Raw genomic sequence first — 27,231 nt, 5'->3', positions numbered from 1 at the left:
ACCTCGGGTAAGTGGTAGAAGATGATGTCATAATGTCATAAATACACTCCTGATGAAAATCTTAAGACCAGTTGAAAAATTGCTAGAATTTGCATTTTGCACATTTGGATCTTAATGAGCTTTTAAGTAGAGCTACAATATGCAAAACAAGAAGGGGGAGTGAGACAAAAAACATTTTGAAAAAGTAATTTATTGAAAACAACAATGAAACTCAATTAGGCTGTTTATCAGCTGATCAAAAGTTTAAGACGATCGCTCAAAAAATAACAAAAAACTCTCCAAACCAGAACAAAAAATGTTCTCAGTAGGAATCAGTAATGAGTAGCTCCTCTGTTCTTGTTAATCACTTCAAAAATTGCTTTGTGCATGCTTGATGCGAGTGTTTCCAGGAGGCTAGTGGGAACATTGCTCCAAGCGGTGAAGATGGCTTCACCAAGGGCATCAACTGTCTGGAACTGATGGCCATTTTTTATAAACTTCCCTTGCCATCCATCCCCAAATGCTCTCTATGGGATTTAAATGAGGGGAACATGCAGGATGGTCCAAAAGAGTGATGTTATTCTCCCTGAAGAAGTCCTTGGCCAAGCGAGCGTTGTGAACTGCAGTGTTGTCCTGTTGAAAAACCCAGCTGTTACCACACAGACGAGGGCCCTCAGTCATGAGGGATGCCCGCTGCAACATCTGCACATAAGCAGACGCCGTTTGACGACCCTGCACCACCTGAAGCTCCAGTGTTCCACTGAATGAAAAGGCACCCCACATCATGACGGACCCCCCTCCACTATGCTGGGTAGAGAACATCTCATGTGGGATCTCCTTGTCATGCCAGTAACGTTGGAAGCCATCTGGACCATCAAGGTTACATTTTTTCTTATCAGAGAATAAAACTTTTTACCACCTTTCAATGTCCCATGTTTGATGCTCCCTGGCAAAGTCTAAACGGGCAGTTTTGTGGCGTTGAAGGAGACGAGGTCTTTGAATTCCTTTTTTGTTTTTTTAAACCCTTTTCCCGCAGATGCCGTCTGATGGTTATTGCGCTGCAGTTGGCACCAGTAAGGGCCTTAATGTGGGTGGAAGACCGCCCTGTGTCTTGATGGGCTCAGTGCAGGTGTGATTTTTTTGGGTCTACCACTTGACTTTTTTGTTCCATAATGCTCAGGATCTTTCAAAAAACTTAGAATGACTGTTTTACTCCCAACCTCAGCACCAATGGCACGCTGCGAGAGGCCTTGCTTATGCAGCTCCACAATCCCACCACGTTCAAAAAGACAAAGCTTCTTAGCTTTCGCCATCAGGAGGGCATGGCAGTGTGAATGAACATTTTGAGCAGATTTTGGCTTTTATAGCCTGTGGTCTTAAACTTTTGATCAGGTGAGTAACAGCCTATTTCAGTTATTTTATTTTTTTGTTTAAATTACAAGTTCCAAACTTGTCTCACTCCCCCTTCTTGCTTTTCCATATTGTAGCTCTACTTAAAACCTCGTTAAGATCCAAATGTGCAAAATGCAAATTCTAGCAATTTTTCAACTGGTCTTAAGATTTTGATCAGGGGTGTATTACAGCTTCTTCTTTTGTAGTATTACGAAATAAACGTCATAAAATCACCATTTTTTTCTACCAAATTTGTAATTATCTTCATGACATTTCAACTTTTTTTGTAATGTTACGGTCATAAGAACCGCAAATTTGTTCTCATATAACGACTCCAATAGACCTTGTTAACAGCATCTATGAAGAAGGGCAGCTGAGTTCATGCAATCATTGCACTGCAGCGCCACCTAGTGCCCAACAAACACAGCAACCACAAGCAACACGGCCACGGTGTACGACTTCGACTTTCTTCCCTCCAAATACAGTATTATGGCTATATTGTCATGCATCTATTTTCTATGCCGCTTATCCTCATTAGGGTCGCGGGGGTATGCGGGAGCCTATCGCAGCTGACTTTGGGCGAAAGGCGGGGTGTGGACTGGTCGCTAGCCAATTGCAGTGCACATATAGACAAACAACCATTCACACTCACATTCTTACCGATGGACAATCACCAATTAACCAAACATGCATGTTTGTTTTTTTTGGAGAACATGCAAACTCCAAGCGGAGATTGGAACCCAGGTCTTCCCAATCCATGTGGCCAACGTGCTAACCACTCGGTCACCATGTGGTCCCTAAATTGTCATAATATACAATACTTACATTACAATAAGATAATAAAAGTCATAAAATCGCAACTTTTTTTCTACCAAACATTGTCATATTTCAACTTTTTTCTGTAATGTTACTCATACGACGACTTCGACAATATTTTATCTTTGAGGTCTCCTTCTTTGTGCTGGATTCATTTAGTTTTTTTTTTTAGTCCACGACTGGGTAAAAACTTTATTAACAAATCAGAAAGCCAAACAAAGCTAAGCAGTTTGTCAATCACTACATGTGACATGCCTACAATCACAATCATTACAACAATAATAATAAGTGTAAAATATTAAAATAGCACAGCCACTCAGATATACTGCATGACATACATATGTATTTATATAGTATATATTAACTCTAATAGACCTTGTTAACAGCTTCTATGAAGAAGGGCAGCTGAGCTCATGCAATCATTGCACTGCAGCGCCACCCAGTGCCCAAAAAACACAGCAACCACAAGCAAAACGGCCACGGTGTACCGTTTGACACTCAACATTATTATTTTAGACCTGAAGAAGATTCTCCATGAAGGCAAGCGGGCCTAGCGCGCACCAACGGGACATGAAGCAGTTTGTAGGAGGTGTGAAGATGACCTGAAGGACGCTTGCGTGGCGTCACAGCACACTTCCGAGCTTCGGTCAGAGGATGGAACACATTTAGCGATGGGATTCAAGCAGCAATCCCACTAAAGCGTCATTAAAATGCTAACAATGTGATATGAAACTAAATACCTCGGTGGACAGGATGGAGTTCAGGCACAGTTAGCGCTAATTCTAAAGTTCACGGCGACGTCGTATGTGTTACATTAAATATTGTTTCATTCACCAGATTAATAAAGGCGTCAAACATTCATAGTATCCAGCGTAATGTCTGTCTTAGTTAAGTGCAGGCACGGAGGAGGTGCTGCCCCCTGGTGGGCAGGAGGCTGAGCTAGCGGCTTGACGGGGGAGGTGTTGCCTAGGCAACCACCCACTGCAGGATGCTGGTGTCTTTACCGCCGGTGGAGATGAGGCGGCTGTCGTCGTGCAGGAAAGCGACGCTGGTCACGTGACTGCTGTGGCCACCGTACTCGTGACCCGGCGCCTATGAGGGAGAGGCAAGAACATCAGATGCGAAGTACGAAACGGTCTTAAGCATGTTAGCATGCTAACAGTGACTGAGACTCACCCTGGGCTGAGAGCAGGGGAATGAAAACAAGTGCACTTTGCCAAAATCGTCAGCCGAGGCCAGCAGGGATTCGTCATGTGACCTGCACACACCATTGATGTCCGTGCCGTCTGCGCCATCGGGCCAGATTCCTGACAAACACACACACACACACACACACACACAATGATAATAAAAGGAAGAATTCTGATATATTATCAATAGACGTACCAAAGGTGTTGAAGCTCAAAGTGCACGTGGAAGTGGCCCACTTGAGGTTTCGCACCGCGTCCATGTTGGTCACATGTTTGCCACTGGGCGCCTCCCCTGGACAAAAACAACTCGTTTAGCAACACACACGGGGGACACAGAGGACGTTTTCAATGTGGGACACCTTACAGAAGAGGATTTCGTAGTCTCCTGAGTTGGTGACCAGGTTCTGGCTGTCTGTAGACCAGTCCACGTGGGTCACGAAACTGGAGTGACCCTGAGGAGTACCAGGGAGACCCACATTCTCATTCAGAACCTTTGAGGTGTCACCAGTGGCACTTTTACAGCATAATGTCTCTCTTCACTTTAATAGGCTATAGCTGTGTACCAATGGGGCACTTACACGCCCAAATGGTGAGTGTGCAGCAATGGAGCCTAAACACCCTCAATCATTGCCATCTTAGCTATGTAACGGAAGGGGAGGGACTAACGTAAATTAAAGCTGTAAGCAGCATTGAACATGCCCCCAAATAACTTTTTTTTTTCCCCATTCCCTGATGCTACTGGGCGGCACTGTGACAAATTCAGGAAGTGACCTACACATAGCCTGGGGGTGTCATCATCTTCATACGCACCAATTAAGATCAAGATCTGACCTTGAGGAGCAGTTATTACCATTCACATTTTTGTAGCCAATCGTCAGATCAGCCATCAAAGTTTGTCACGATGCCCGCCCACATCCTATGACGTAGGCTAAAATGCTTTGCTTTTTGTCATCGTCCATCTGTCAAGCACGCATCACTTTGATTCGGGCTCATTTGGTCAAAGTCCTTCAGAGGCGTGCATCAAAATAAGTCTCCTGATTCTGGCCCAAAATGGCCAACTTCCTGTTTGTTTGCAATCGTGAGTACTTTTTTGACGGTCCTGTCAAGACATACTGTATATCTCCACCAAATTTGGTGACAATCAGTGAAACAAAGTTAAAGTGGTGAGCAGCCTTGATTCACGTAAGTCGGATCGCATGCGCATCCCAGTTCCTGTAACCACTGGGTGGCGCTGAGACAAATTCAAGAAGTGACCTATGTAGGTGTCATCCTCATCATATGTACCAATTACAAATATTTAGAGTCTAGTGGCGAATTGTCAGATTGAGCATCAAAGTTTGTTGCCAGGCCCCGCCCACATTTTAGTAAACATCCTAAAATCCTTCCCAATATAACATCACCTGTCTGTCTAATATCCATGATTTTCATTTGAGCTCATTTGGCCAAAGTGCTTAGGACTAGTTTGTTGAAATACAACCCCTAGTTTTCGGCCAAAATCACCGCCAGAAACAAAAATGGATGACTTCCTGCTTGTTTTGGAACATGGGCGCTTAAGACTTTTTTTGTGCATCGTGTCGTGACTGATGTCACTACTCAATTTTGTGGCAACCTGTGAAACTGGTGGCAGAGGCGAATTTTTTCAAAATGTAAAGGTGGCGCTACTGAGTCAGTTTTGGGGGTTCGTGTTTGGGACCCCTGAAATATAAAATTTTCGCCGAACCTGACGCACTTGCAAGTTTTGATGCATGTTAAAGGGATAGTTGAGATTTTTTGACATGAAGTTGAAGGACATCCCCATCAGCAGTGTAGTGCATCAACATTGACTTACCCCCCCACTTCGTCCCATGAGCAGACTTCTGGTCGGACTTCGGTGATGAGGAAGGTAGTTCCCGTTAGTTGGTGGGGCCACTTAAGTAAAGAGTTTGGTTTCTCAAAAACAATATGCGTTCAAAGAAGTAATACATTTACATAAAAAAAATGTTTCCTTGAAAAAAAAAATTAAAAAAATAAAATCAGACCTCACAATCGCTCGCCATTACACTCGCGTCTTCATCCGCGCATCTAAGCACTGTGGAACACACACACACACACACACACACACAACAATGGACAGGTGACAGTGTGCAGTGATACGACGGGAGAGAACATCATTTTTGGCATTTGTGGCATTTTTTGCAAATTACTCTTTTCAACGCATATTGTTTTGAGAAGCCAAACTCTTTCCTTAAGTGGCCCCACCAACTAACCAGAACCACATTTCTCTTCACCAAAATCCAACCACAGCTCAGCTCACGGGACGGAATGGGCGGTAAGTCACTGTTGATGCACTGCACTGCTGATAGGGATGTCATACAACTTCATGTCAAAAATCCCCGTCTATCCCTTTAAGGCCCTCAAAAATGCAAGAAAAGTTGTGGAATATACTGTATACTGTGTATAACAACAAATAAATAAGAGGGCCTCCGGATCGTTATTTACGGTAAATGCACAATGCCAGTGATCAATTTCGAGTACACTGTCAAAATCTGCGCCCCCGGGAACTAAATGCATTGTACACGCAGTATTTAGGTGTCAGTGTGGAAGTGCAGGATTTGTAAGACACATATTGCCTACATCAGTCATGCTCACTATGCTGCACCACAGCAGGAAGAGAGAGACATACAGACATTGGAGGCCATTATTTCCAAGAACAACGCTACAATGACGAAGGCACCGACTTCTAACTCAAGTAACACCACACTGGCCTGTAATGAAACATGAAGACACACTTACGGTGCATTTGCCCACGCGGCTGTACTTGCGTCCGTTCTCCGTCACGCCGTAGATGTAAACAAAGTTGTCGTGCGAAGCCACAGCCAGGAAGTTGCCATCTGCCGCCAGACCACAGTTAGAGCCAGAGTTAGCGTAGAACGCTAAGGTGAAGTCTTTCCAGTCTCACCTGGCGAGTACTTCACGTTGGAGATGATCTCGTTGCCGTCCGTGTGCACGGAGACAAGGTCCCGGGTATCCGTGTCCAGAACTAACCACCTGCCACGCAACAGGAAGTGCATGTGTCCAAACAGAAAGTAATAATCCAGCAAGCGACAGTAGAGACGCACCTTCCAGACATGGTCCCGACCGCCAGAACCGCCCCGCTTGGATGAAACCCTGCAGACCTCCCAGGATCCTGCAGCACAACAAAGTCACATTTAGGAGACATTTCCAGCCATGGTGTTCCTTCCATCATCTTCATCACCTCGATGGTCTTGGTCCACAGGGGCTGATGGGAGTTGGTGTCCCACAGATGGACCTGCTTGTCCTGGGAGCACGTGACAAACTGCTCCATGGAGGGATGGACGTCCAGACCCCACAGCTCATCTGTGTGCCCCTGGGACACAACATAGCACCTTTATTTATTGCAACAAAATGCAGTGAATCTCCCCAACGTGTCATTTATTCCTTTAAAAGTGTGCACCTGCACGATGGCCTTCATAGTGTCAGGGAAGGCGGCGCTAAGAATGGCGTTCTTGGTGGTTCCGATGAAGAGCTCGCCTGCTTTGCCTTCTGTCAAAGCCCGGACCGGGCCGAACGACTCACCCACCTGGATGCAAGCAAAAACAACAACAAAATAAAGTATTTTTAATTGAATATAAAAGAAGTGAGAGAAGCCTGACCTCCATCTCCGCCTGCTTCCTGTAGTCGCGGTCCCACAGGACCACCTTGCGGTCCTTCCCGCCACCAGACACCATGGTTCCGTCTTTGAGAACGCATACGGAGAAGATGCCGCCCTCGTGTGCCCCCGACACCACTTGACTGATCCGGTTACCACCTACTCATTAATTAAAACACAACCAACCAATCAGAACATAAGCGTATAATATTTTTTGTGTCATACTTAGAGGAGATAGGACGTTCACCTTTGGCCCAGACGTAGATGTTTCCACTGGAGTCTCCAGTAACGGCGTCTCCATTCTCCGCAAACGCCACACACAACACATACTTGGGCTTCTCGTGTTTCTTCAGAACAAAAAGAACAAGTTTTTCAATCAGGGGACAAAAAAAGAACAAGTTTTTCATTCAGGGGACAAAATGGAAAAATAATCTCAGAGTAAACATGTGAAGTACCTCAAGGCTCCATCATAAGTAAACTTTTCTTGTCCATGCTGCACCTCCTTTTCGACAATTTGACCATTCATCTTCTATTTTAACCTTTTGGGGTCCAGAGTAGTTTTTAGTGTTCAGGTGAGTTCACTGACTTAGGCGCCCTAGAGCTGTGTAACTTCTGCCTTCATTCAGCATGTATGATCTCTAGCAGCTACCGGCCATACGACGGGAAACAGGCAGTCCTGCGTGAAGGAGATTGATTGACAATGATCTACAGCCAATCAGAACGCAGAAGACAATGGGCGGGTTCTCACTTAACCAATCAGGACTGTTGTGGCTCTATATTTACTGAGACAACCAACACATCTGGACACGTCTTCATCTCTCACATGAGTATACAACACCCTCTACTGGTAGCAATAGTAAATACAATAACAGACACATGCAACAGAGCACCGATAGATCACTCTAATACACCACAAGGACTCACAACACAATGCACGTTCATACGACGTTAAAAAAACATGCAAAATGGCACATAAAAAAATCCAGGAAAGAGCAAATCCGCGAAAGGTGAACCGTGATGTAGAGAGAGAACACTGTACTGCTTCAACACATTGGGTCTAAAATCACCCCACTTAAAATTTTACCCATCATCCACAATCCTTATGTGAGACATGAATGTACAAGCATGTGGTAACAGGTACATTCATGATAACATGTAATACTTACAGTATTTTGGCCATTGTGAGCATTACCGGAACTTCGAAGTACTCGGCGCATTGATTTCACATATCAATATAGAAATGAAGGCCTACACCTAGCGTTAACTTTTCCAAACTCAGAAATACAGCAGCAGTGGTGTCAGCTCAAATATGTAACCTTTTTTGTCGTGGTCTGAGGCGTTTTGAGCGGGACGTACTGCAGGCGTTTGTGTGGTCAAGCTAGCCGCTGTGTGTTCTGTGTCAGTGCGCCAGTAACGTAGTTCGAATGGCGTAACAATGTTAACAATAATAATAATAATAATAATAATAATAATAATAATAATAATAACAACAACAACAACAACAACGTCGCTGTAGCTTGGTTATACGCAGGTCACGTTATATGTAAATACAGCGTTGTTGGGGCTTTTTTGAGGCTTTATAGGCGGAATAAGTGGGTTCCATACATGCAGTAATACTGTCTCTTTATCTGTTTTTATATCTTTAGAACGCACAGAAAAGAGAAAGCCATGTGTGTTCATGTCTCACAAGGATCGTGGATGATGGGCAATATTCCAAAAAATGTGCAGTTTTCTTTAAAAACCTAAAATCTATCCTTGGTGTGTAAAAAATGTTTGTATTGCATTTTAGAATTTTGAATGCAAGTATAAGATCATTCAAAAAATCATGTACAAATGTAGCAAACAGCAAAGTTAAATGTAATGAACTACAGTGATCCCTCGTTTATTGTGGGTAGCTAATTGTTTCCAGACCCAACTGTGATGAGTCCATTTCCGTAAAGTAGGACTCCTTATTTATACATGGAATATTTTCACAGCTAGAGCATAGAACACCTGTTTACAACCTTCTAAATACAGTTTAACATTATTAGAGCCCTCTAGACATGAAATAACACCCCTATAGTCACCTTAAAACTCCAACTATCCAATACACTCATCCCTCATTCATCGTGGTTAATTGGTTCCAGACCTGATTGTGATAAGTGAATTTCCGCAAGGTAGGATTCAATATTAATAAACAGAATACTTTTATAGTTAGAGCATAGAAAAACTGTTTCTAAATGGTTTTTTTTTTTTTTTTACCATTATTAGAGCCCAGTAGACATAAAGTAACACCCCTATAATCACCTTTACACTCCACATTGCCACCAATGCACAGGCTACAGAACACTTCAAGGACATAAAAGACGGCCATCGCTCATAGCATATAGCAAGCTACCAAGCTAACTAGTCAGCCTCCAATTTATTTTTTCTAAACTTAGTGTTTCAAATGGAGTGGAAAAGGAGGACAAGGTAAGAAGCTAAAAAAGTACTAAAAACACACACACACACACACACACACAAAAATGTTCCGGCGATCAAGTCTGGTGCTTGTGTGTCTCACCCAACATTGCAGTAACATTACTGACACCTAGTGACCAGTGTAGAATACTGCATATACTACAATGCGTATTCAGAATGCCTTATACGTACTGTATTTGATTTTTATTAATTTTGCCATTTCTATGCTTGAAAATGCTTAATTTAGGCAAAAAAAAATCAGTAAAATGTGCTTAAATATGCATATTACTTTACTAATAGGCTGTGTCGGTGTGGTCACCTCAAAGAGTCCTTGTCTTTTAGCCAGCGTGTTTCCCTCCATCGTCCAGAAGTTAATGTGGGACTTTCCACAAGTCACAATCAGGTTGGCGTCCATGGGGTGGAAGACAGCCCCCAGCACGGAGTCATTGGAGCACTGAAGGAGGAGGGAGGGTTAAATGTTCTGAAGAGGTGGAACGGGGGTCAGAGGTCATGCTACCTTGACGTCGGCCACTTGCTTCTCCTTCTGCCAGTTCCAGACTGACAGCATGTGGTCGTTGGCGTCATCCACGGCGCAGAGGAAGCTGCCTCCGTTCTGAGGACGACACCGGACTTTAGTGGATCGTCCCGAAGGCTTTACAGGTGGCTACAGTGCACACCAGGGGGCGCCACTTACCGACTTGGAGAAAGACACGCAGGTGACAGCTCTGTCGAACACGCCCATCCCGAGCACATGGAGCGTGTTGAGGCTCACCGAGTCCCAGACACGAACGTGAGGAGCCAGCAGCTGCAGTTCCCACAGTCAGTCAGTGACACAAAGCTACATGCTAACGCAAGGAAATACAGTCTAGCATGGAAATAGCGTGACGGCTACCAAACAATTCAAACAAACGGACCAAGTTGGATTTTTTCCAACTTCCCCCACAGTCTTGAATGCATCATAAATCAAAGAACAAAATGTGTTACTTGTTTGAGATCTTTCGTTATTGATCCACGTGGTATCTGAACATTGCTATGAGGTGCTGTGATGACACGACCATTACTTGGCGACGTCATCCCTCAACGCTCGCACAAGAATTTCCTGACAGAATATCAACACCTCGTTAGTTTGTGTGTGTATGTTTTGTGTACCTTTCCATCTTTTGTATTTCCGGCCACTTGCCCTGTTGCTATGGTAACCATGTCAGGATGCACACTCAGGCTAAGAAGAGAATCTTCATTACTTCACGCGTCCACAGTGTGTATGAACGTGTGGGTCAGGTCTTTATCACCATTTGACGTCGTCTGTGTGTCCCAGGTAGTGCCTCTGCTGCTGCTCCTCGGTGTTGTACAGAACCACCACTGAGGCGTTGAAGTAGACGATCTCTCCAGTGGGCAGCAGGTACAGGTTGGAGCGACAGTCCCGCCCTCGGTAGCCGTACCTGCTCACGGCCCGGTTAGGGAAGGCAAACATGCTTTTCTGTGCCGACGCGGACTTTTATACGTAAACTACCGCTTGGAGGATACACCCACTCCAGTTTCAGCTTGCGGTCAGGTACCGCTACCTTGTTCTCCAGGCTGTAATCGGCCCGCTGCTCGTCTGGGATGTGCATGGTGACGGGGCGACCTCGGAGGAACATCCTCACGTAGCCGTCCTCTGCGGGGAAAGGGATCAGAGGGATGTTCATGTCACAATAACATCCAGAGGCTAACCACTTGAAAGTTAAAAGGGTCCTGGAAAATCGAGCCAAGGTCCGGAACGTAGGCATAAGACGGCGGCCCCCAATGTGGCTGAGGCAGCAGTGGAGTACAGTGGACATTCTTGCAAACCAGCCTCACAACGTGCAGCAAACTGAGCACAAGTTAATATATGATGGTGAGCCCTTACTGGAATTACAACAGGCAAGCAGTATGGATTATGTAGGCGCAGCATTGGAGGAACACCTGCTTCATCTCGGACTGCTCGCCGGGAGGACCCTGTGGAGCCGCGTACTGCGGCTAGTCGCTTTAGAGGGAGATGGAGGCGCCGCCACAGGAGACGGAAACTCGGTTGGAGCAGTTATAGCCTGACGACCAGGCTAAAAGGCGAGTAGTTAGTAGCTTTTAGTTAGTAGTGAGCGCCTATACGTTTTACAATTTCAAATGCGTGTGAAGTGTGAGGCATAATCCAGGACCTGGATTATGCTTTTATGCATTTATATCAGTGGTCACCAACCTTTTGGAGCCCAAGATCTCTGGTCTCGACCGTGATCCTGCAATCTACAAGTTGTTCTATAAGATCTATACATATATTAATTTGAAAAAGTGACGGATATTTAATGCTTTGTATTAAAATACAAAGCTTTGTGTTATTATTGGTTGTTGGTGTCAACATTTCAGCTTTTTGTCATTGTGACTTTTGCTCTATTTTTACCATTTTTTCAATTTTATTTTGTTTCTGCAGGGATGCAATGACAAATTAGCCACAATCCGCAGACAGCCCCTGGGCCGCACTTTGGGCATCCCTACTTTTGTGGCTCTTCGTCGGGGTTGGGCTTGTGGCGTGGGCTCTATGAGCAAACTACAAAGCTATTTGGCTTGTTGGCTCAGTGTCGTGGGCGAGCGAAGCGATGGTGGTTGAGGGGAGAGGGGCTGCATTACAACAGTCAGTGCTAATGAGCAGCGTTTTTTGGAGGTGCACATCTATGGAGTTATATTTGTGCCTTCATTTTGAGGTCGCAAAGGCTGATTTTGAGCCACAACATGCAATGCTGTTGTGTGAGCAGGCACATTGCTGCGTTCTGATTTAGCCTCCTTTGTCGTGAGGTGAGAGTTACTGGAACTGAAACAAATTGGTGGGCTACAACAGTCACTTTTATTGCAAATGTTCCAAAATTGGAGAAGAATGCCAATGTCTCAGGCTAGCAGGAGGGTTTGGAGGGGGAGGAGTGAGCCTGGCGTTTCCATTAGTCTAATTTTTTCCCCCACTGTTCGCTGGTGTTCTCGGACTGTAACCCCCCCCGTCTATGTTGTATTACATGCTCTCAAAGCGGACACACAAGGTTGTGTACAAACTAAAGTGCTGCAGTAAAGTCGTATTTACAAAAACAACAACAAGGCGATACGGACAGAGGCTCTTACCTGCATTGAAGGTGCATTCTTTGGATTTACTGAAAGACAAAAAAAATAACTTTAATTATAAAATAATCTTTATTCTAACCCTCATAAAAAGGGTCATAATGTTACAAGATTTAAAAAAAAATGCTTCTGAATGACTCCCAGATTGCCATTCCCCAATATGGAAATGTTAGTGAAATGAGTTTTTACAGTAAATGCGTCATTTTAAACAAAACCCCACAGCATTTCAGCTGCTGATTGCAGGAACGTGATGCTGCTCTCTGCCCTCTAGTGGCTCCTCTTACACCTGCAGAGCACGCCTCACAGCACGTCCTTAAACACAGTAGCGCAGACCACTAATGTAACACACACAAGCAGGTCAGTTTAGCCTCCAGCATGATAGCCAAATGTGTATTTAGCATGGGAGCAAGCCACAGTGTAAAAAATTACAAAGTACGTTCACATTCATTTGTCACGCTAGAATCTGGATTGTGACGCCTGCAGTGTTGAGACTGGCTATGATGGGATGTCAGCTGACAGAACGCAAACAGGCGTGAAACACCTGGCAGGTAGACAAACAAAGAGAATGTGAGAAACACCACAGCACAAACATGTCATGAACATAAAAGTAAGACGAGGAGGAGTGTCAATCAAAAGGACGGCGTCAACCAAATAGCCAGACCAAAGGCTTGTTTGCCTTTTCTGGTGGTTTCCATGGACACGCTGCCGAGAAGGCCATCAATGACCGCAGCCAACCCAACAAGCACACAAAGGCCTGTTTGTCTCCTGGACACTCTGCAATGAACCGGGCCAGCACCCGGGGCCAGTAATTAGAGGAGGACATTCTGTGAACTTGGCCCAAGTCAGTGGGCGCTGACTCAAGTGGGCGGGACCACATTGACATGACAAGCCAACCAGAAGCCACTGTTGCATGCATGGATGCACGAAGCAACCAATCGCCTGCCATATGCTCTTAAGTGTCACTTTGGTATGCATGTTGCAAATAAACTACACCATAACTTTAATTAAACACGAGAAGTCATTTCATATGGTCCCAGTCTTCTAATATGTGCACACCATCATCATCATCATGATAACAACAGGAGCTCAACAACAACACAAGCAGACAGACTGCAGCTAATGGAGCTCCTTGAGGTCCAAACTGTGGTTCTCCACTGTGAGTCCATTAGAAGCGCATTAAAAGTCTCACCGGACGCATCCAGTCAGACTGAAATGCTTTCTGATGTCAAAGTTGGTGGATGCGGTATGGGGAGGAGCAGGAGGAGAAATGCTGCTGGCGTTGACGACAAAACAACACTGAGCGCACAGCAGAAGCTCTAATCAATTTAATGCGATTAGTGCAAGCTCAGCAGAACCTACCAAACCACACCCACCCACAGCCAGCCCTTCGTGTCTGCTTTGACACCATCTACTTCTCAAATCATTGTTTATTGCTACATATTAAACATTTAAATGTGAAATAAAGCCGATTGGATTGGTACACTATACATACACTATACATATTTGTGTGTCTATCTTCATCTGACACTTCCTCAATTGCTGCTGGGACACTGCGGAGACCTTTTGGCTGGTCGAATGCTAGAATGAGCTCCTTTCACCCTACTAGACGTGTGACAACCATCACAACCAATGCTCCATTGGACACTTGAATGCAACACAACCCGGCCTCTTAAAGGGATATTTCTCTTCATGCATTCTTGCTGCATTTGTCTGCACACTAACAAGCCACAGCGTGTATCAATCATGCACACACGAGGCTTCTAAAGTACGAACAACACCAACATGAACATATAAAACTACTTGTTGTGTTGTGTTGCTATGACAGCACAATGTAATACAATGTTAAAAATCGCACCCTGGTTCATTATGGACAATAACTTCCATCAAGCTTCAACTATACCTTATTATTTACTAGCCACACCGGTTGCAGATATTTATTTCTGTACTTGATAAAGTGGAATAAAGTTTACCTGGAGGATCTCTTCATGTCTGCGAGCGTCCGTTAGAAGAAAACACCTTTTGTGTCCCTCAGCAACACACACACTCGCACATACACACTCTCACACTTCCTCCTTCACCCTGCTGCTAACTTTTATGCTGCTGGCAGCCAATCACAGCACACTTCCCCAGCGTGCAGCCCCGCCTCCTCCTCCGGCCCCCTTCTCCAATGACAACACTGCACATTTTGGTATCGAGCCGACGCCAAGTAAATACAGGGCCAGTATCGCAGACACCGATACTTTTTACAGGAACATTTTTCAAGCTCACAGAATGATTTTGACCTTAATGTGCTGATTAGTCACAATATAGCAATAAATCATCAAATCATATTTTAAACATGTTAAAATAAATTAATAAATAAGAAATATATTTAAAAAATCAAATATACATATATAAATTATAAATAAATGTAATAAATATTAAATAGGTAACAAAGAGACGAATACTATTGGCTTTCATTCCTGTCCTATTCTATTCCAACTCCTATGGCTTTTCGCCCCTAAAGCCCTCCTGTCTCCAAAAACGTATTGCTTGAGTTTGTTAGCAACTTAACAATAACAATACCAACAATGTAACAATATGATCACCACAAAAGACACCACCAAACTACTGATATTTGTTTAAATAAACATAGAAGAGAAATGAAAAATATCAATCTAATCACACTAGTGTCGATCCTATGCTGATGCCAAACTTGCTTTCGATACTATCAATATTTGGATCGCTCCCCCGGCCCCCCACTAGAAATGTGATGGAAGGAAAGCTGCACAATCCAATGACATCCAATGCAAAAAGTCTAATAATGAATGAAGATAACTATGTTTTGGAGGTAACCGCAGCATTACAAATACACCGTTCAATCAGCACGTCTCAAAAATGAGCATTATTGTTTCTGTAAAAGGCACAGTGTGTGATACTGAGAAGTTACCAAGTCAGGAGGAGGAGGAGGAGATTTGTGCTGACATAATTAAAACAGCATGAAGGACAAAAAGGAAAACAGGAAGTAGAAATAAAAAACACACACACGTTTGGTTTGCAGCAAAGTGACCAGAGTGTTGCCTTCACTGACTCTGGAACTTGGCTACTTCACAGTGCTTCTACATTTAATGTTGTGTAACTAGACAGTAGTTTACAGTTGACAGGCACTTTTTAATAATAAGAAGAACATGGAGGACTTGCACTTGGACTATGGACACAGGTTTCACCCTAAACATCCTCACATACCGTCAGGCACAAAATAAACTACGCTATGTGCAAATAAACACCACGGTATGTGGTGCAAAAGTCAATTAATTACCTTTTGCCACCTGAGGAGCTGCTGGAGGAGGTAGTTCGACTTCGACTCTCTGCTGCCGCCTCCCTCCTGACCAGCGTGAGGCGCTCTGTGGACATGCTCTTTCTGGGACGGGGGACAAGAGACACACGACGTCATAAACCAGCCTAAATCTGCATATTCCAAGTCACCCACGTTATCCTTTAGTGCATGAAGTATACCTTTTGATGGACTGCAAGACGTCCTTCTTTGGAGACGAGGGGGAGGACAGGAGGCGTTTGTGTTGCACGTAGCCATTGCTCAGCGGCTTTGAGGGAAGAGTCTGCAGCAGCTGACGCACTGACGGCACAAGCTAGCGTGAGCGCTAAGGGTGCTAATGCAGGGATGCTAGCAGTTCAATATTCACGCTACGTCAAAAAAACTTATTTTCCAACATCTATTGGGAGTAATCTAGTAGTAATCTAATTATTGGCTTTTTCGGACTGGAATTGGTCTTGTAGGATACTTGGTAACACACAAAATCAGGAGCGTCCAAACTTTTTTTCCACCAAGGGCTGCATACAGAAATACTAAAAAATGCAAGGGGTCACTTTGATATTTTTAGATATCAAATATATGTTTTTTGTGTGCCAATAAAAAAAGCGGTCCTGGGCCGCACTTTGGAAACCCCTGCAAAAATGATGGCAGTCAAGCTATTGCAACATGTAAACGTCAAATAGCTAAGTAGTTTTAAGGCAGGCCCCGCCCACTTCCTACTCACCCTTGGTAGGCGGGGTCGCAGTTGCTCCTCCCAGAGACCGCCTCCCAGCGGCGTGGGCACCCGATGCCTGCGAGGCCAGGCTGTGCTCCTCGCAGTAGCCCAGACGTCGCAGGGCGTCGGCCAGGGCGGCCTTCAGCAGCTGGATCTCGTCCTCTTGGAGCTGCAGCTTCTGCTCCAGGTGGGACACGCGGTCCTCCATGTCCATGTTGCTGCCCGCCGACATCGTGTCATCTGCAAGACACGTTAGCATTTGTACGCTTTCAACTTTTGAAGGCCGCTTTCTGTTCCCCGTGCACGAAGCAAGCGCCATAAAGGGATGCTCGGAGGAGTTTGGTGGGAAAGAACAATGGACACACAGTTTTGTCACGTTCTACTTCCTGGAGCTGTCCCAATACTTTTGTCCATGTAGTGTTTGAGGTTTTAGGTTTCTCCCAGGCTGAAAGGAGAGCTGAGAGGAAACTTAACAATATAAATGAATAATTAAGACTTTGCATGCGGGTAACAAAACGAGAAGCAACTCTTGACTTTTACAAGGTTGTGTGTTTAATGTCATGTGCAACATGCACACTCGCGTCCAACGCTGGCCTCTATCCCTGCACAAAATGAAACCAACACCCGTAGGTCAAGACCTTCATGTAAAATAAGATTTAAAAACATGAGCTAATGTCGCACACGTCCACACACATAGATGGTGATGTCATCCAGCCCTCCCACTACCCAACACCACATATAGATTGCAATCCTGTGGGGAAAACACTGGCTGCGGAGTAGTCAAATCCAAAAGTCCAAAATAAAGCTTCAAAAATTTTAAGTACAGTCAAACCTGTCTTAGCGGCCACTGAAAAATCCCCCGCAGAAAATGTACGTGTTATAGACCCTGTGTATAGCAGTCACCTGTCTAATGCAGCCAGCGGCCACCCATTTTGTCTCCCTTGATCAATATCTGACCGCATATAGCGGCCAAAATACCGACTCAAGCAGAAGCTTCATGCACAAAAAGTTTTGTTTTTTAACCAATGAAACCGTCGTGTGTAGACTTTAATTACTGAGTCCTAGCTCAGTCACAATCATTCACAAGATCCACACAAACTGTCAGTTGTTCCACATAAAAAAGCCGTCTTCTTTTGAGCTTGTTGCAGACAGTGACACCGTTTATTTCCTGGTGTGAGACAATGTGCACTGGTCAATACTATAATGCCCCTTGTTGTGGGGAAGGAGAGACTCACGTCACCGATGAACTTTAATCGCTTTATTAACAGCAGAGAACACTGCAGGACTTTACATCCACGCCAACATCCACACACTTCCCAACTCTCTCGACACTCACAGCTAGCACTCAGCCTAGCTCTCCTGCTCGTGACGTCGCACCGTCACTTCCCGTTACTTCCTGATGAACTAAAGCTGCCGTATATACTGTATAGTAGCACAGCTTTGTTCTGTGGGTGGTGTAGAATAACAAGCCTAGTTGGTCTTTACAACTTTTATCCGCAGTCCTACAGTGCCCTCTACTGGTCAAAATGTAATAGTATAATTATATGTATCTGCAAACACAACAAGCTTGTAATCACAGACATGTTGAGGCCATCAGGACCACATCGTCTGCGAATAGCAGAGACAAGATCCTAAGACCTCCAAACTGGACTGTCGACGCCTTGGTTGTGCCTAGAAATTCTGTCCATGAAAATTGTGAACAGAACCGGCGACAGTATTTCTTGTTTTTCCAACTTCTCGCGCCATCCAGTCCTTCGTGCTTCCTGTCTGATCATCCGCCACGATGACATCAGCAGCGGAAAAGAGGATTAATGAGACAAAAATGTGCATTTTTAATCTGTGGCCCACATGAGCAGATTACACTAAAAACTTTATTCGGCATAAGCGTAATTTAACTCACAACACAGAAGCATACATGAAAGTCGTTATGGATGATTAAAACCAAACAAGTGACGAGTTAACCATTGTGGTATCACATCTGGCAGTGAAATGAGACAGGAAGCAGCGTTATTATTTCCATAACGGCATGAAGATGGATGGGGATAAAGAGGACGAACAATGCAGCACCAGTTCAGACCTGTCACTTCCTTCAAACATTCTCTATGCTGCTACTGTCACTTTAAATCCATGCAGGGCAGGGGGGTACACACTATTTCCAAAAACACATCCAATGTAGGTCAATCTGAACAAAAAACACATTAGCTTTGTGTCATACTGTCAGTGACAAGTAGAATGTATAAACGAAAGGCATTAACTTTAATTTCTTTGTAGAAAGGCGTTTTATGAAGTATTCGCTTACAGCGCAGCCTTGCCACATCCAAATGTGGCGGCGGCGCTGACGTATGGCTCAGCGAAGCGGCATCTACTTATGTGGTTTTGACAGCAGCGATTGCTGTTTCCCAGCGTGCTTTGCGGTACTGTTTGGAGCTCACATAGTTGTCGGTTATTCTGCATTATTCGTTGGTAGTGTCTTGTCTGTTGTTATCTACCTATTACGTTGCTGAGTGATGTTTTTTTTAGGTCTTTCTTTAAAAAACACCTTAAAAAATACCCTATTTTCACAGACTTGTGAGCAGCACATTATTAACTATTATTATTAATAATTATTAACATGATCCAGCAAGTTCCGCAGTGTTGCAAGTTTGAGACCTTGGCGCTAAAAGTTCTGTATCTGCTTTTATTGTACGCAAAAAAAAAACTATACCAATGTTGGCCCATATCACTTTTTTCTGCCAGTGTCGGCACGATAATTATCAGTGGCCGATAATATCGGACATCCCTAGCTACGACTCGTGTAGTCGTCTCATACTGGGCGCAACTATATTGGGCCGTCCTTTCACTTTTCAATGTTCGGTTTTCTCCATCAACTTCTTACTTTTGAGCAAAGCCATGGTCCTATTCGAAGATTAGAGGCATAGAAAATGGATGGATGGATGGTTCACAGCAAGTAAACAATTTCATTGGCTTATTTTGAGTGACGTCACTGTGTTTGCTGTCACCTTAACCATAATAACTGAAGTAATTATGCCCACAAACTGCCGCTGCGATCAGTCCGCTAACATGATTATGTGTTATTATATTTCCCATTCAGTTCAATTGGTCACGGGTCCATAAAGCGCCATCACTGTGTCCGGATCCGGTCCGAGGTCCGCCATTTGGTGAGGGCTGCCATAGAAATATGAATGAATGACTTGTGCGCGGGAATACAGTGTTTTCCACAACGTCTGCAAATTATGCTCCCAAAATGATGTTATAATGGCCAAATGATGCAGTCCATGGGCCAAAAACTATCAAAGGTAATTGTTAAGTCTTACCAGCGAAATGTTATTCCCTGGGAATTGTTTTGCAGCACATGAATGAGGCATCTTCTCTGCTCCGACTCTTGCCCCATCCAGTATGGCTCAGCGCTCGATGCAGCGTCTACATATATACTGTATGTCTACGCTCACCGTTAGCGGTGTTTTCACAACCCGCCACGTCCTGCCACCCCAAACACGGTTAAGCAAAACATCAGCTCAAGTATAAGCTGCATGCTGACTGTTATGGTGACAGCAATGTTGCCTGTGGCACTTAATCGGCTTTTATCATAGGGAAAAAAATGATACCGACATTGACCGATATTACCAATATTTTTGTGCCAATATCGGGCCAATAATATCAGTGGGCCGATATTATCGGACATCCCTACATATAACCGCTGTAAACTTGCATTGCTGTTCCTTCTCAGTGAGTCGAGTGAGCATTTTACATGTCATCTAGGAGCTCTACGTGACAGCGGCAGAAAAACTGTGTGGAAACCACAAAAGAAGAAGAAATGAAAGCAGAAGAAAAAAATATTACAAAAAAATGGCACATAACACATTGGCCAGGAATGGAAAGACACGCCAGTTAAAAGTGTGGACTCACTTTGACTTTTCCAGCATGGACGAGACAATGCTGGACAAGGACTTTGCAGTATGGAAGAAGTGTCTGACAAAAATACGACAGACATGCACAACCACCTCGTTTGTCACCACGCTGTGTTTAGTAAGAGAAACGTTCATTTTTCTGTGGTGTGTGTTTGTGTATATGTGTGTTTAGTTTACGTTTTACATTGTCGTGCTGTTCAACATTATCAGGGTTGTTCTCTGTCTCTCTCCAATGAATGCATCACTACTGCCATACTACACAAAATATGTATTTTTGTTTTGCTTCTACTTTATAGAGTTGATCTACTTGAGCGATGTTTTCCTAATGAGTTTAAAATAGCTTTAATGTTTGTCAGACATCTAAACTAAAATCCTGTTTACACTTGTTGTACGAAAAGTCTCCTTTTTGGCTGCATTGCTGCTTAAAATATGCTGCAAAAATTCCACTCATTTTCTATACCGCTTGTCCTCATTAGGGTCACGGGTAAGCTGCAGCCTATCACAGCTGAATGCAGCAAAATACAAACTATGATTTATTTTTTTCCCCACTGTATGGAGATATTATGTTTATGGTGAGCCATGCATCGCGCATCGTAAGGTACCCCGAGATTCCCAGCCCTACTCCCAATACTTCATACGGCCAGGCCTCACCCAGACCCTATCTCCAGCGGCCCCAGTCAAACTGAGTTTGAGACCCCTGGTCTAGGGCATAACCGATTACTCTATTAATCGTTACTGACACAACATATTTTAATTAGTGTACAACTTATATACAATACTTGGACAATAGTACTAGGACACCTCCAGGAAGTGAAAAGTGAAGAAACAGCTTCCACTCTTCTGGGAAGAGTTTTGGTCATTTTGGAGTGTGTCTGCAGGAATTTTTGTCATTTTTCCACACCTCACACGTCTAAACGTTCCTGTTTCTGTAATGAATACTTTGTTATTAGAAGTTATTTAACTGTATAAAAGAGTGCCAAAGTATTAAACTATATATATATATATATATATATATATATATATATATTTATTTATTTATTAAACAATATAAAATTAAACAGTTGTGAAAGCACAATACTGTAAGCTCTAAAAAGGCAGTTCATTAATGTACCTAATAAAGTGTCCAATGAGTGCACATTGACATTTGTGTCCCAAAACTGAAATTGTGTGGTTGCCTTACAAACAGAACATTGTTAGCCTTTAGCATGACTCAGTATGACATAGAAAGATGGATGCAGAGGAGGACAGTATATACTACCACAGAGCTACTGTACTCTACACTTTGCCCTTGAATCTCACACACACACACACACACACACACACACACACAGAGAGAGAGATAAGGTCACATGATCATTGTCAGGAAGCAGAGAAATGACCACAGAAGAGGAGGAAGATGAGGAGGAGGTCACACAATGGGATGAAGATTGAGAGTGATGCTGAAACGTTGATGGTCATGATGAGGATGATGAGGATGATGAAGGTGGGGCTAGTCTGGCCTACCTGCCATCCTGCTCCTGTCAATCAAATGGTCAGTCCGCAGAGCAACAGTCAAGAGAGGCGGCTTGCCCACTCAGCACAATCCCCTTGCTCCCTCCGGCCCCGCCCTGTCTGCTTGGTCACTCTTTCACTCTCTCTCTCGCCCTTCCCTCAGGCTTCCCCCACATTGATCACGCCCACTTTCCCCTTCCATCCTTTCCTCTCCTCCTCCACTACTCCTTTAAGCCCCGCGCCTCCTCTTCTGTCTTGTTGACAAAACGAAAGGGATGGAGGCAGCAGCAGAATCAGTACCAGTCACCCCCACGAAAATGCTGCAGGGCTACACACACATCATTTACATGTTTGCACAAACACACAACTTCTTATTGCCTACTGAGAGGTAATTGTTCTGAAAAAAAAACAAAAAAAAAAAAAAAAAATCGATCTGAGCAAACTATTGGGCCACCACTAGGGGGCAGCCAGCATATTTACATAGCCAGTGCAATATTTGGAGGAGGACTTTGGGGCCAAAAAAATAAAAAATTCATAACAGCCAATAGCAGTTTTTGCTTATTTTGCACAATTGTATTTAATAAAAGAGAATCAATTGTATTGTTAATATTTTTTTATCATGTATTATATTGTTATCTTATATTGTTGTACTTATATTAATTAGGGCTGTCAAATGGCTATTTTTTTAAATCAGATTAATTACAGTGTTAAAATGAATTAATCATGATTAATCACCATTATCAACTATGTCTGAAATATAAAATTTTTGACTGTATTTAATGAACAGAAAGATAAATGACAGAACAACTCCAGTGGCAAAGCTCCGGGAGTGGACGAGTTTCGCCCTAAATTCCTGAAGGCTCTGGATGTTGAGGAACTGTCTTGGCTGACACGTCTCTTCAACACTGCGTGGAAGTCGGGAACAGTACTTGTGGATTGGCAGACTGGGGTGGTGGTCCCCTTTTTCAAGAAAGGTGACCGGAGTGTGTGTTCCAACTATAGGGGATCACACCCCTCAGCCTCCCTGGGAAAGTCTATTCCAGGGTGCTGGAGAGAAGGGTACGACCGTTAATCAAACCTCGGCTACAGGAGGTGCAATGTGATTTTTGTCCTGGTCACGGAATACTGGACCAGCTCTACACCCTTGCAAGGGTACTGGAGGGTACTTGGGAGTTTGCTCAACCGGTCTACATGTGCTTTGTAGACTTGGAAAAGGCATTCGACCGTGTCCCTCACGGTGTCCTGTGGGGGGTGCTCCGGGAGTACGGGATTGGTGGCGTGCTACTACGTGCCATTCGATCCTTGTACAACCGGAGCAGGAGCCAGGTTCACATTGCCAGCAGTAAGTCAAGCCTGTTTCCAGTGAACGTTGGCCTCCGCCAAGGCTGCTCTTCATCACCGATTCTGTTCATAATTTTCATGGACAGAATTTCTCTCACAAGTGAGGGAATGTTGGAGCGTGAGGTCTTTAGGCGGATCGGCGCAGCTTCTGCAGTATTGCCATCGCTGAACCGGACCGTCGTGGTGAAGAGAAAGCTGAGCCGGAAGGCATAGCTCTCAATTTACCGATCGATCTATGTTCCCACCCTCACCTATGGTCATGAGCTTTTGCTTGTGACCGAAAGAACAATATTGTGGATACAAGCGGCTAAAATGAGTTTCCTCCGTAGGGTGGCTCGACTCACCCTAAAAGATAAGGTGAGGAGCTCGGTCATCTTGGAGGAGCTCAGAGTAGAGCCGCTGCTCCTTCACATCAAGAGGAGCTAGTTGAGGTGGCTCGGGCATCTAGTCCGCATGCCTCCCAGACGCCTCCCTGGTGAGATGTCCTCCCAGTGGAGCTGGAGGAGGTGGCCGGGGACCGGGAAGTCTGGACTTCCCGACTGAGACTGCTGCCCCTGCGACCCGGACCCGGATTGCGGAGGAAAATGGATGGATAACAGCTCCAAATGAACTGAATATGTCAATCCAGCTAAAAGACACCACACAAGTCTAAAAATCTATTTGTGTAACACCAGTCTCTTTCATAGAAGCAGAAAAGTTTAATCACACTTTAAACCGTGTTATTATGAGCAATGAGGGGCTGCGTCCAAAGACATAAGGTAATTTTAAATAAATTTACTTGTTTTCAGTGTATTTTCCAGCATACCAAAATGTAGCAAATTGTACATCCGAATTAAGAGTTACGAAGTGAGTGATAAGAATATCCACTTCATGTTTTTCTTTAACTTCCTGTTTATTTACACGCACACACGCATTTTTAAGCCATTTTTATGATGTTCGGAGTGTCTCTGAAAGCATCTCGCGTTCTTGTAATGACAATGAGGAAGAGTCGCTGCCAGGATGAACGGACCAGAGACGTGTGTGTTGGAGATACATAAAGTATATGGTGTTGGAATTGTACTGCTGTTGATGTGTTCAGGCCAGAATGAAGTTAGAAAAGAGTTTCGGACTCTCTGTGACTGTGTAGGAACGCTCCATTGTGCTCCATTGTGCTCCATTGTGCTATGTGCTCAACTGTGCTCATGATGATCCGTCTGCCGTCACAACAGAGAGGCGTGCCTGTTCTGGTGCACATGCGTTAATTATACTAAAAAATTGAACGTAATTAATGAAATTAATTAGTTACCGCCGTTGACAGCCCTAATATTATTATATGTTAATACATTTGCTAAAAATGTTTTTTGCCTAAAATCTTTGTCCCGATTATAAATCAAGATCAACAAATTAAAAGGCAAAACCACAAAATCATTCAATGAGCTACAAAAATTTGGAGTAAAATTTATCAGTAATACTGGCCCTGAATTTACTTGGTACCGTACTGATATCAAAATTAGCAGTATGGCCCACCGCTAGTTTGTACCACTCTAAGGAAGAAATGAGCTCTTGATAAAAAATAATAATAATTTAGCTGAAAATGTAAACATTAATGACTCAAAATTCAATCATTCTACTAAAACTCACCAATTGAAGGCTAGAATTTAAAAAAAATAAAATACAAAAACAAAGACTCATCAACAGACAAATTAGGTCAAAATAGGTCAAATCTCGTCATGTAAATTTCTCACAAACGAATCGGCTCTAAGAGCACCACAGCGTGTTTAACCCTGCCCCTCCCCCTGCTAGTGTGGACACAGAGATGCCGCCACACATCTTGACCAATGACATTCTCCTTTAACAGAAAAAAATACGACTAAAAAACTAATCGGCTCCCAATCGACTCCTGACCATGTGAACTGGCTCCTGTCGTTCATTCCAGAGAGCCGGCTCTTAGAGCCGATTCGTTCACGACCAACACATCACTAATCAGCACCAGTTATGCAAACGTCTTTGCATAACAAAGCATTTTCGGACATTAATTAAATAAATAAGAACATATAAGTGGAACAAATATATCTTTTGGTGTTTTAAGAAAACCATAACTTCACGTTTGAGATAGTTAACTATGAATCTAACTCAGGGGGATCATTTAGGGAGGCTAGCTAAAAAGCTATGATGGCCGTCAGCTAAGAAGGGAAGTAACTCCAGTCAGAGGTCAAAGGGCGTGGTCTAAGAATGAGACCGTTGGTCTTCCTATAGGGGGTATTTGGTTACAGTGAAGCCAGATGGCAGAGGAAGAAGAAGAGGAAGGAGGAGGACATGATTGATGCTCATGATGCTTCACTCTCAGCCGAAGGTGTCAAATAGCAAACACTAACGCCGTCTACTGCAGCCGTGGTGGGCACTTGAACACAACACTACATCAGCGTATCAAGTGGCATGCGCTGAGGCTGAATAACAACCATGCTTTCAGACCTCCTTTGACTGGCACATGCTCTGTGGGCCTTGCTGCCTCGCCACCTGCCCTTCAATATGTCCCCCACACGCAGAGGGCACTGAATGCAACACTTAAACCATTCTGTACCATGACTGGCCCCAACACTGAAACACATTCTGTCTTTTGACAGCAAAACGTGCAGCAGTTAAGCCAACTTCGCTGTAAATCCTGGTTTACATTAAAAGCGACTTAGTTCGGTGCTATAGTGCCACCTGTTGCTTTGGCATGCACTACACAGCCCGCCAATGTGTTTTCACGCATTTTAAAATTCCATTTGTGTAGAACAAAATGTGTTTATCTATGACTAATAATTCATGCACACCAGATTTGTAACTTATGCAGTGATGAAATAATGACAAGAATAAGAAATGTGTTGAAAAACAAAATACTAAAACAAAACACGTACAAAACCAAGACACGTATTGACATTGCCAAGGATTTAAGCGGTTTGCTGGTATTCGGTGAATATTTGTGTCTTTTGAATACATTCATTTCCTGTCTCCAAAAGAATGTCAGGGCAGGTCTCTCAAAACAAAAAGATCAAGGCTGTTTTTGGTGTGGAGTTTAGACATTTTATCTGAATCATTTGAGTGGCGTGGTGGTGCATGTTGATGTGTCCACTCACCGGTGTTGTTGCAGTATTGCAGCAGCAGGTTAGTGCTGTCGTACAAGCTTCCACACGACGACATCATCCTCTGTGATTCTCGCCTTCTATCCATCCTTTCCTTTCTTCCTCCCTCCTCCGTCACCTCACTGTTGTCCACCCCACGCTGACTAACACTTCGCACCTTTACCTGCCAATCCCCGCTCCCCCCCACTGATTGACGCTACTTCAAGTTACAAGCTGAGGCGAAACACACTTCCCGCTTTGCCCTTTCAGAGTATTTCCACTTAGGTGCCTGTTAGCTACGAAAAGGCAGCTTGCTGTCATCATATGTCGCCTTCCAGTGGAGATGATTTCTATTGAAAACGCTCCCTTGCGATATTTTTCAGTATAATGCATACTGGTTTACCAATTACAAAAACACAAATTTTTAATTTGAAAAGCGAGCTCTTGACTATTTCCGTTCACTTGATTAGTCATCCTCGCCCCATCCGCCAGGCGTACAGCTGTTTCCATGGCAACAAGCTTCTCCGTCTGCTCAGGCCCATGTTGACGATGAGGTAAAAAGTGACAATTTGAGTGTTTTTTTCCCATAAAGACATACACCGGAAGCGCTGGGGTCGTCTCTCACCTGGTGTGATAAGACGACAAGTCTATTGACGTCACGAGTGAATAATTCATGTCTCACCTGGCCCACATGTAGTAATTGACACCCAAGACTATTTGGACATTTAAAGTGAGACATTTAAACTACCTTTTACAGCTGGGAATGCATCGCTTTTAGAATCACTGTCACACTATACATTAAAT

The 27,231-nt window shown here is 43.9% G+C and overlaps 1 protein-coding gene across 3 annotated transcripts; it reads right to left on the bottom strand.

Moving 5' to 3' along the window:
- Positions 1–171: 171 nt before the first annotated feature.
- On the bottom strand, positions 172–26,621 carry eml2 (EMAP like 2). Of its 3 annotated transcripts, XM_054794497.1 has the most exons (22): positions 26,443–26,621; positions 16,614–16,844; positions 16,075–16,192; positions 15,878–15,979; positions 12,583–12,611; positions 10,990–11,119; positions 10,755–10,904; positions 10,615–10,684; positions 10,160–10,270; positions 9,983–10,078; positions 9,785–9,919; positions 7,274–7,373; positions 7,031–7,185; positions 6,832–6,957; positions 6,613–6,744; positions 6,476–6,543; positions 6,316–6,404; positions 6,150–6,247; positions 3,742–3,829; positions 3,574–3,669; positions 3,364–3,494; positions 172–3,279 (listed from the first exon to the last, which is right to left on the bottom strand). In XM_054794497.1, the coding sequence occupies exons 1-22, from the start codon at positions 26,534–26,536 to the stop codon at positions 3,154–3,156; spliced, it is 2,475 nt and encodes an 824-aa protein (XP_054650472.1). In that variant the 5' UTR covers positions 26,537–26,621; the 3' UTR covers positions 172–3,153. The 3 variants fall into 3 exon arrangements, with proteins under 3 accessions (XP_054650472.1, XP_054650473.1, XP_054650474.1); XM_054794498.1 differs by lacking the exons at positions 15,878–15,979; positions 16,075–16,192; positions 16,614–16,844; positions 26,443–26,621 and adding an exon at positions 14,550–14,682; XM_054794499.1 differs by lacking the exons at positions 15,878–15,979; positions 16,075–16,192; positions 16,614–16,844; positions 26,443–26,621 and adding an exon at positions 13,769–14,483.
- Between the last annotated feature and the right edge of the window lie 610 nt (positions 26,622–27,231).

Source organism: Dunckerocampus dactyliophorus, chromosome 12, assembly GCF_027744805.1.
Source record: "Dunckerocampus dactyliophorus isolate RoL2022-P2 chromosome 12, RoL_Ddac_1.1, whole genome shotgun sequence".
Classification (NCBI taxonomy): domain Eukaryota; kingdom Metazoa; phylum Chordata; class Actinopteri; order Syngnathiformes; family Syngnathidae; genus Dunckerocampus; species Dunckerocampus dactyliophorus.
Note: the sequence above shows the minus strand (reverse complement) of the source record. Positions and strands in the feature narration are given on the sequence as shown.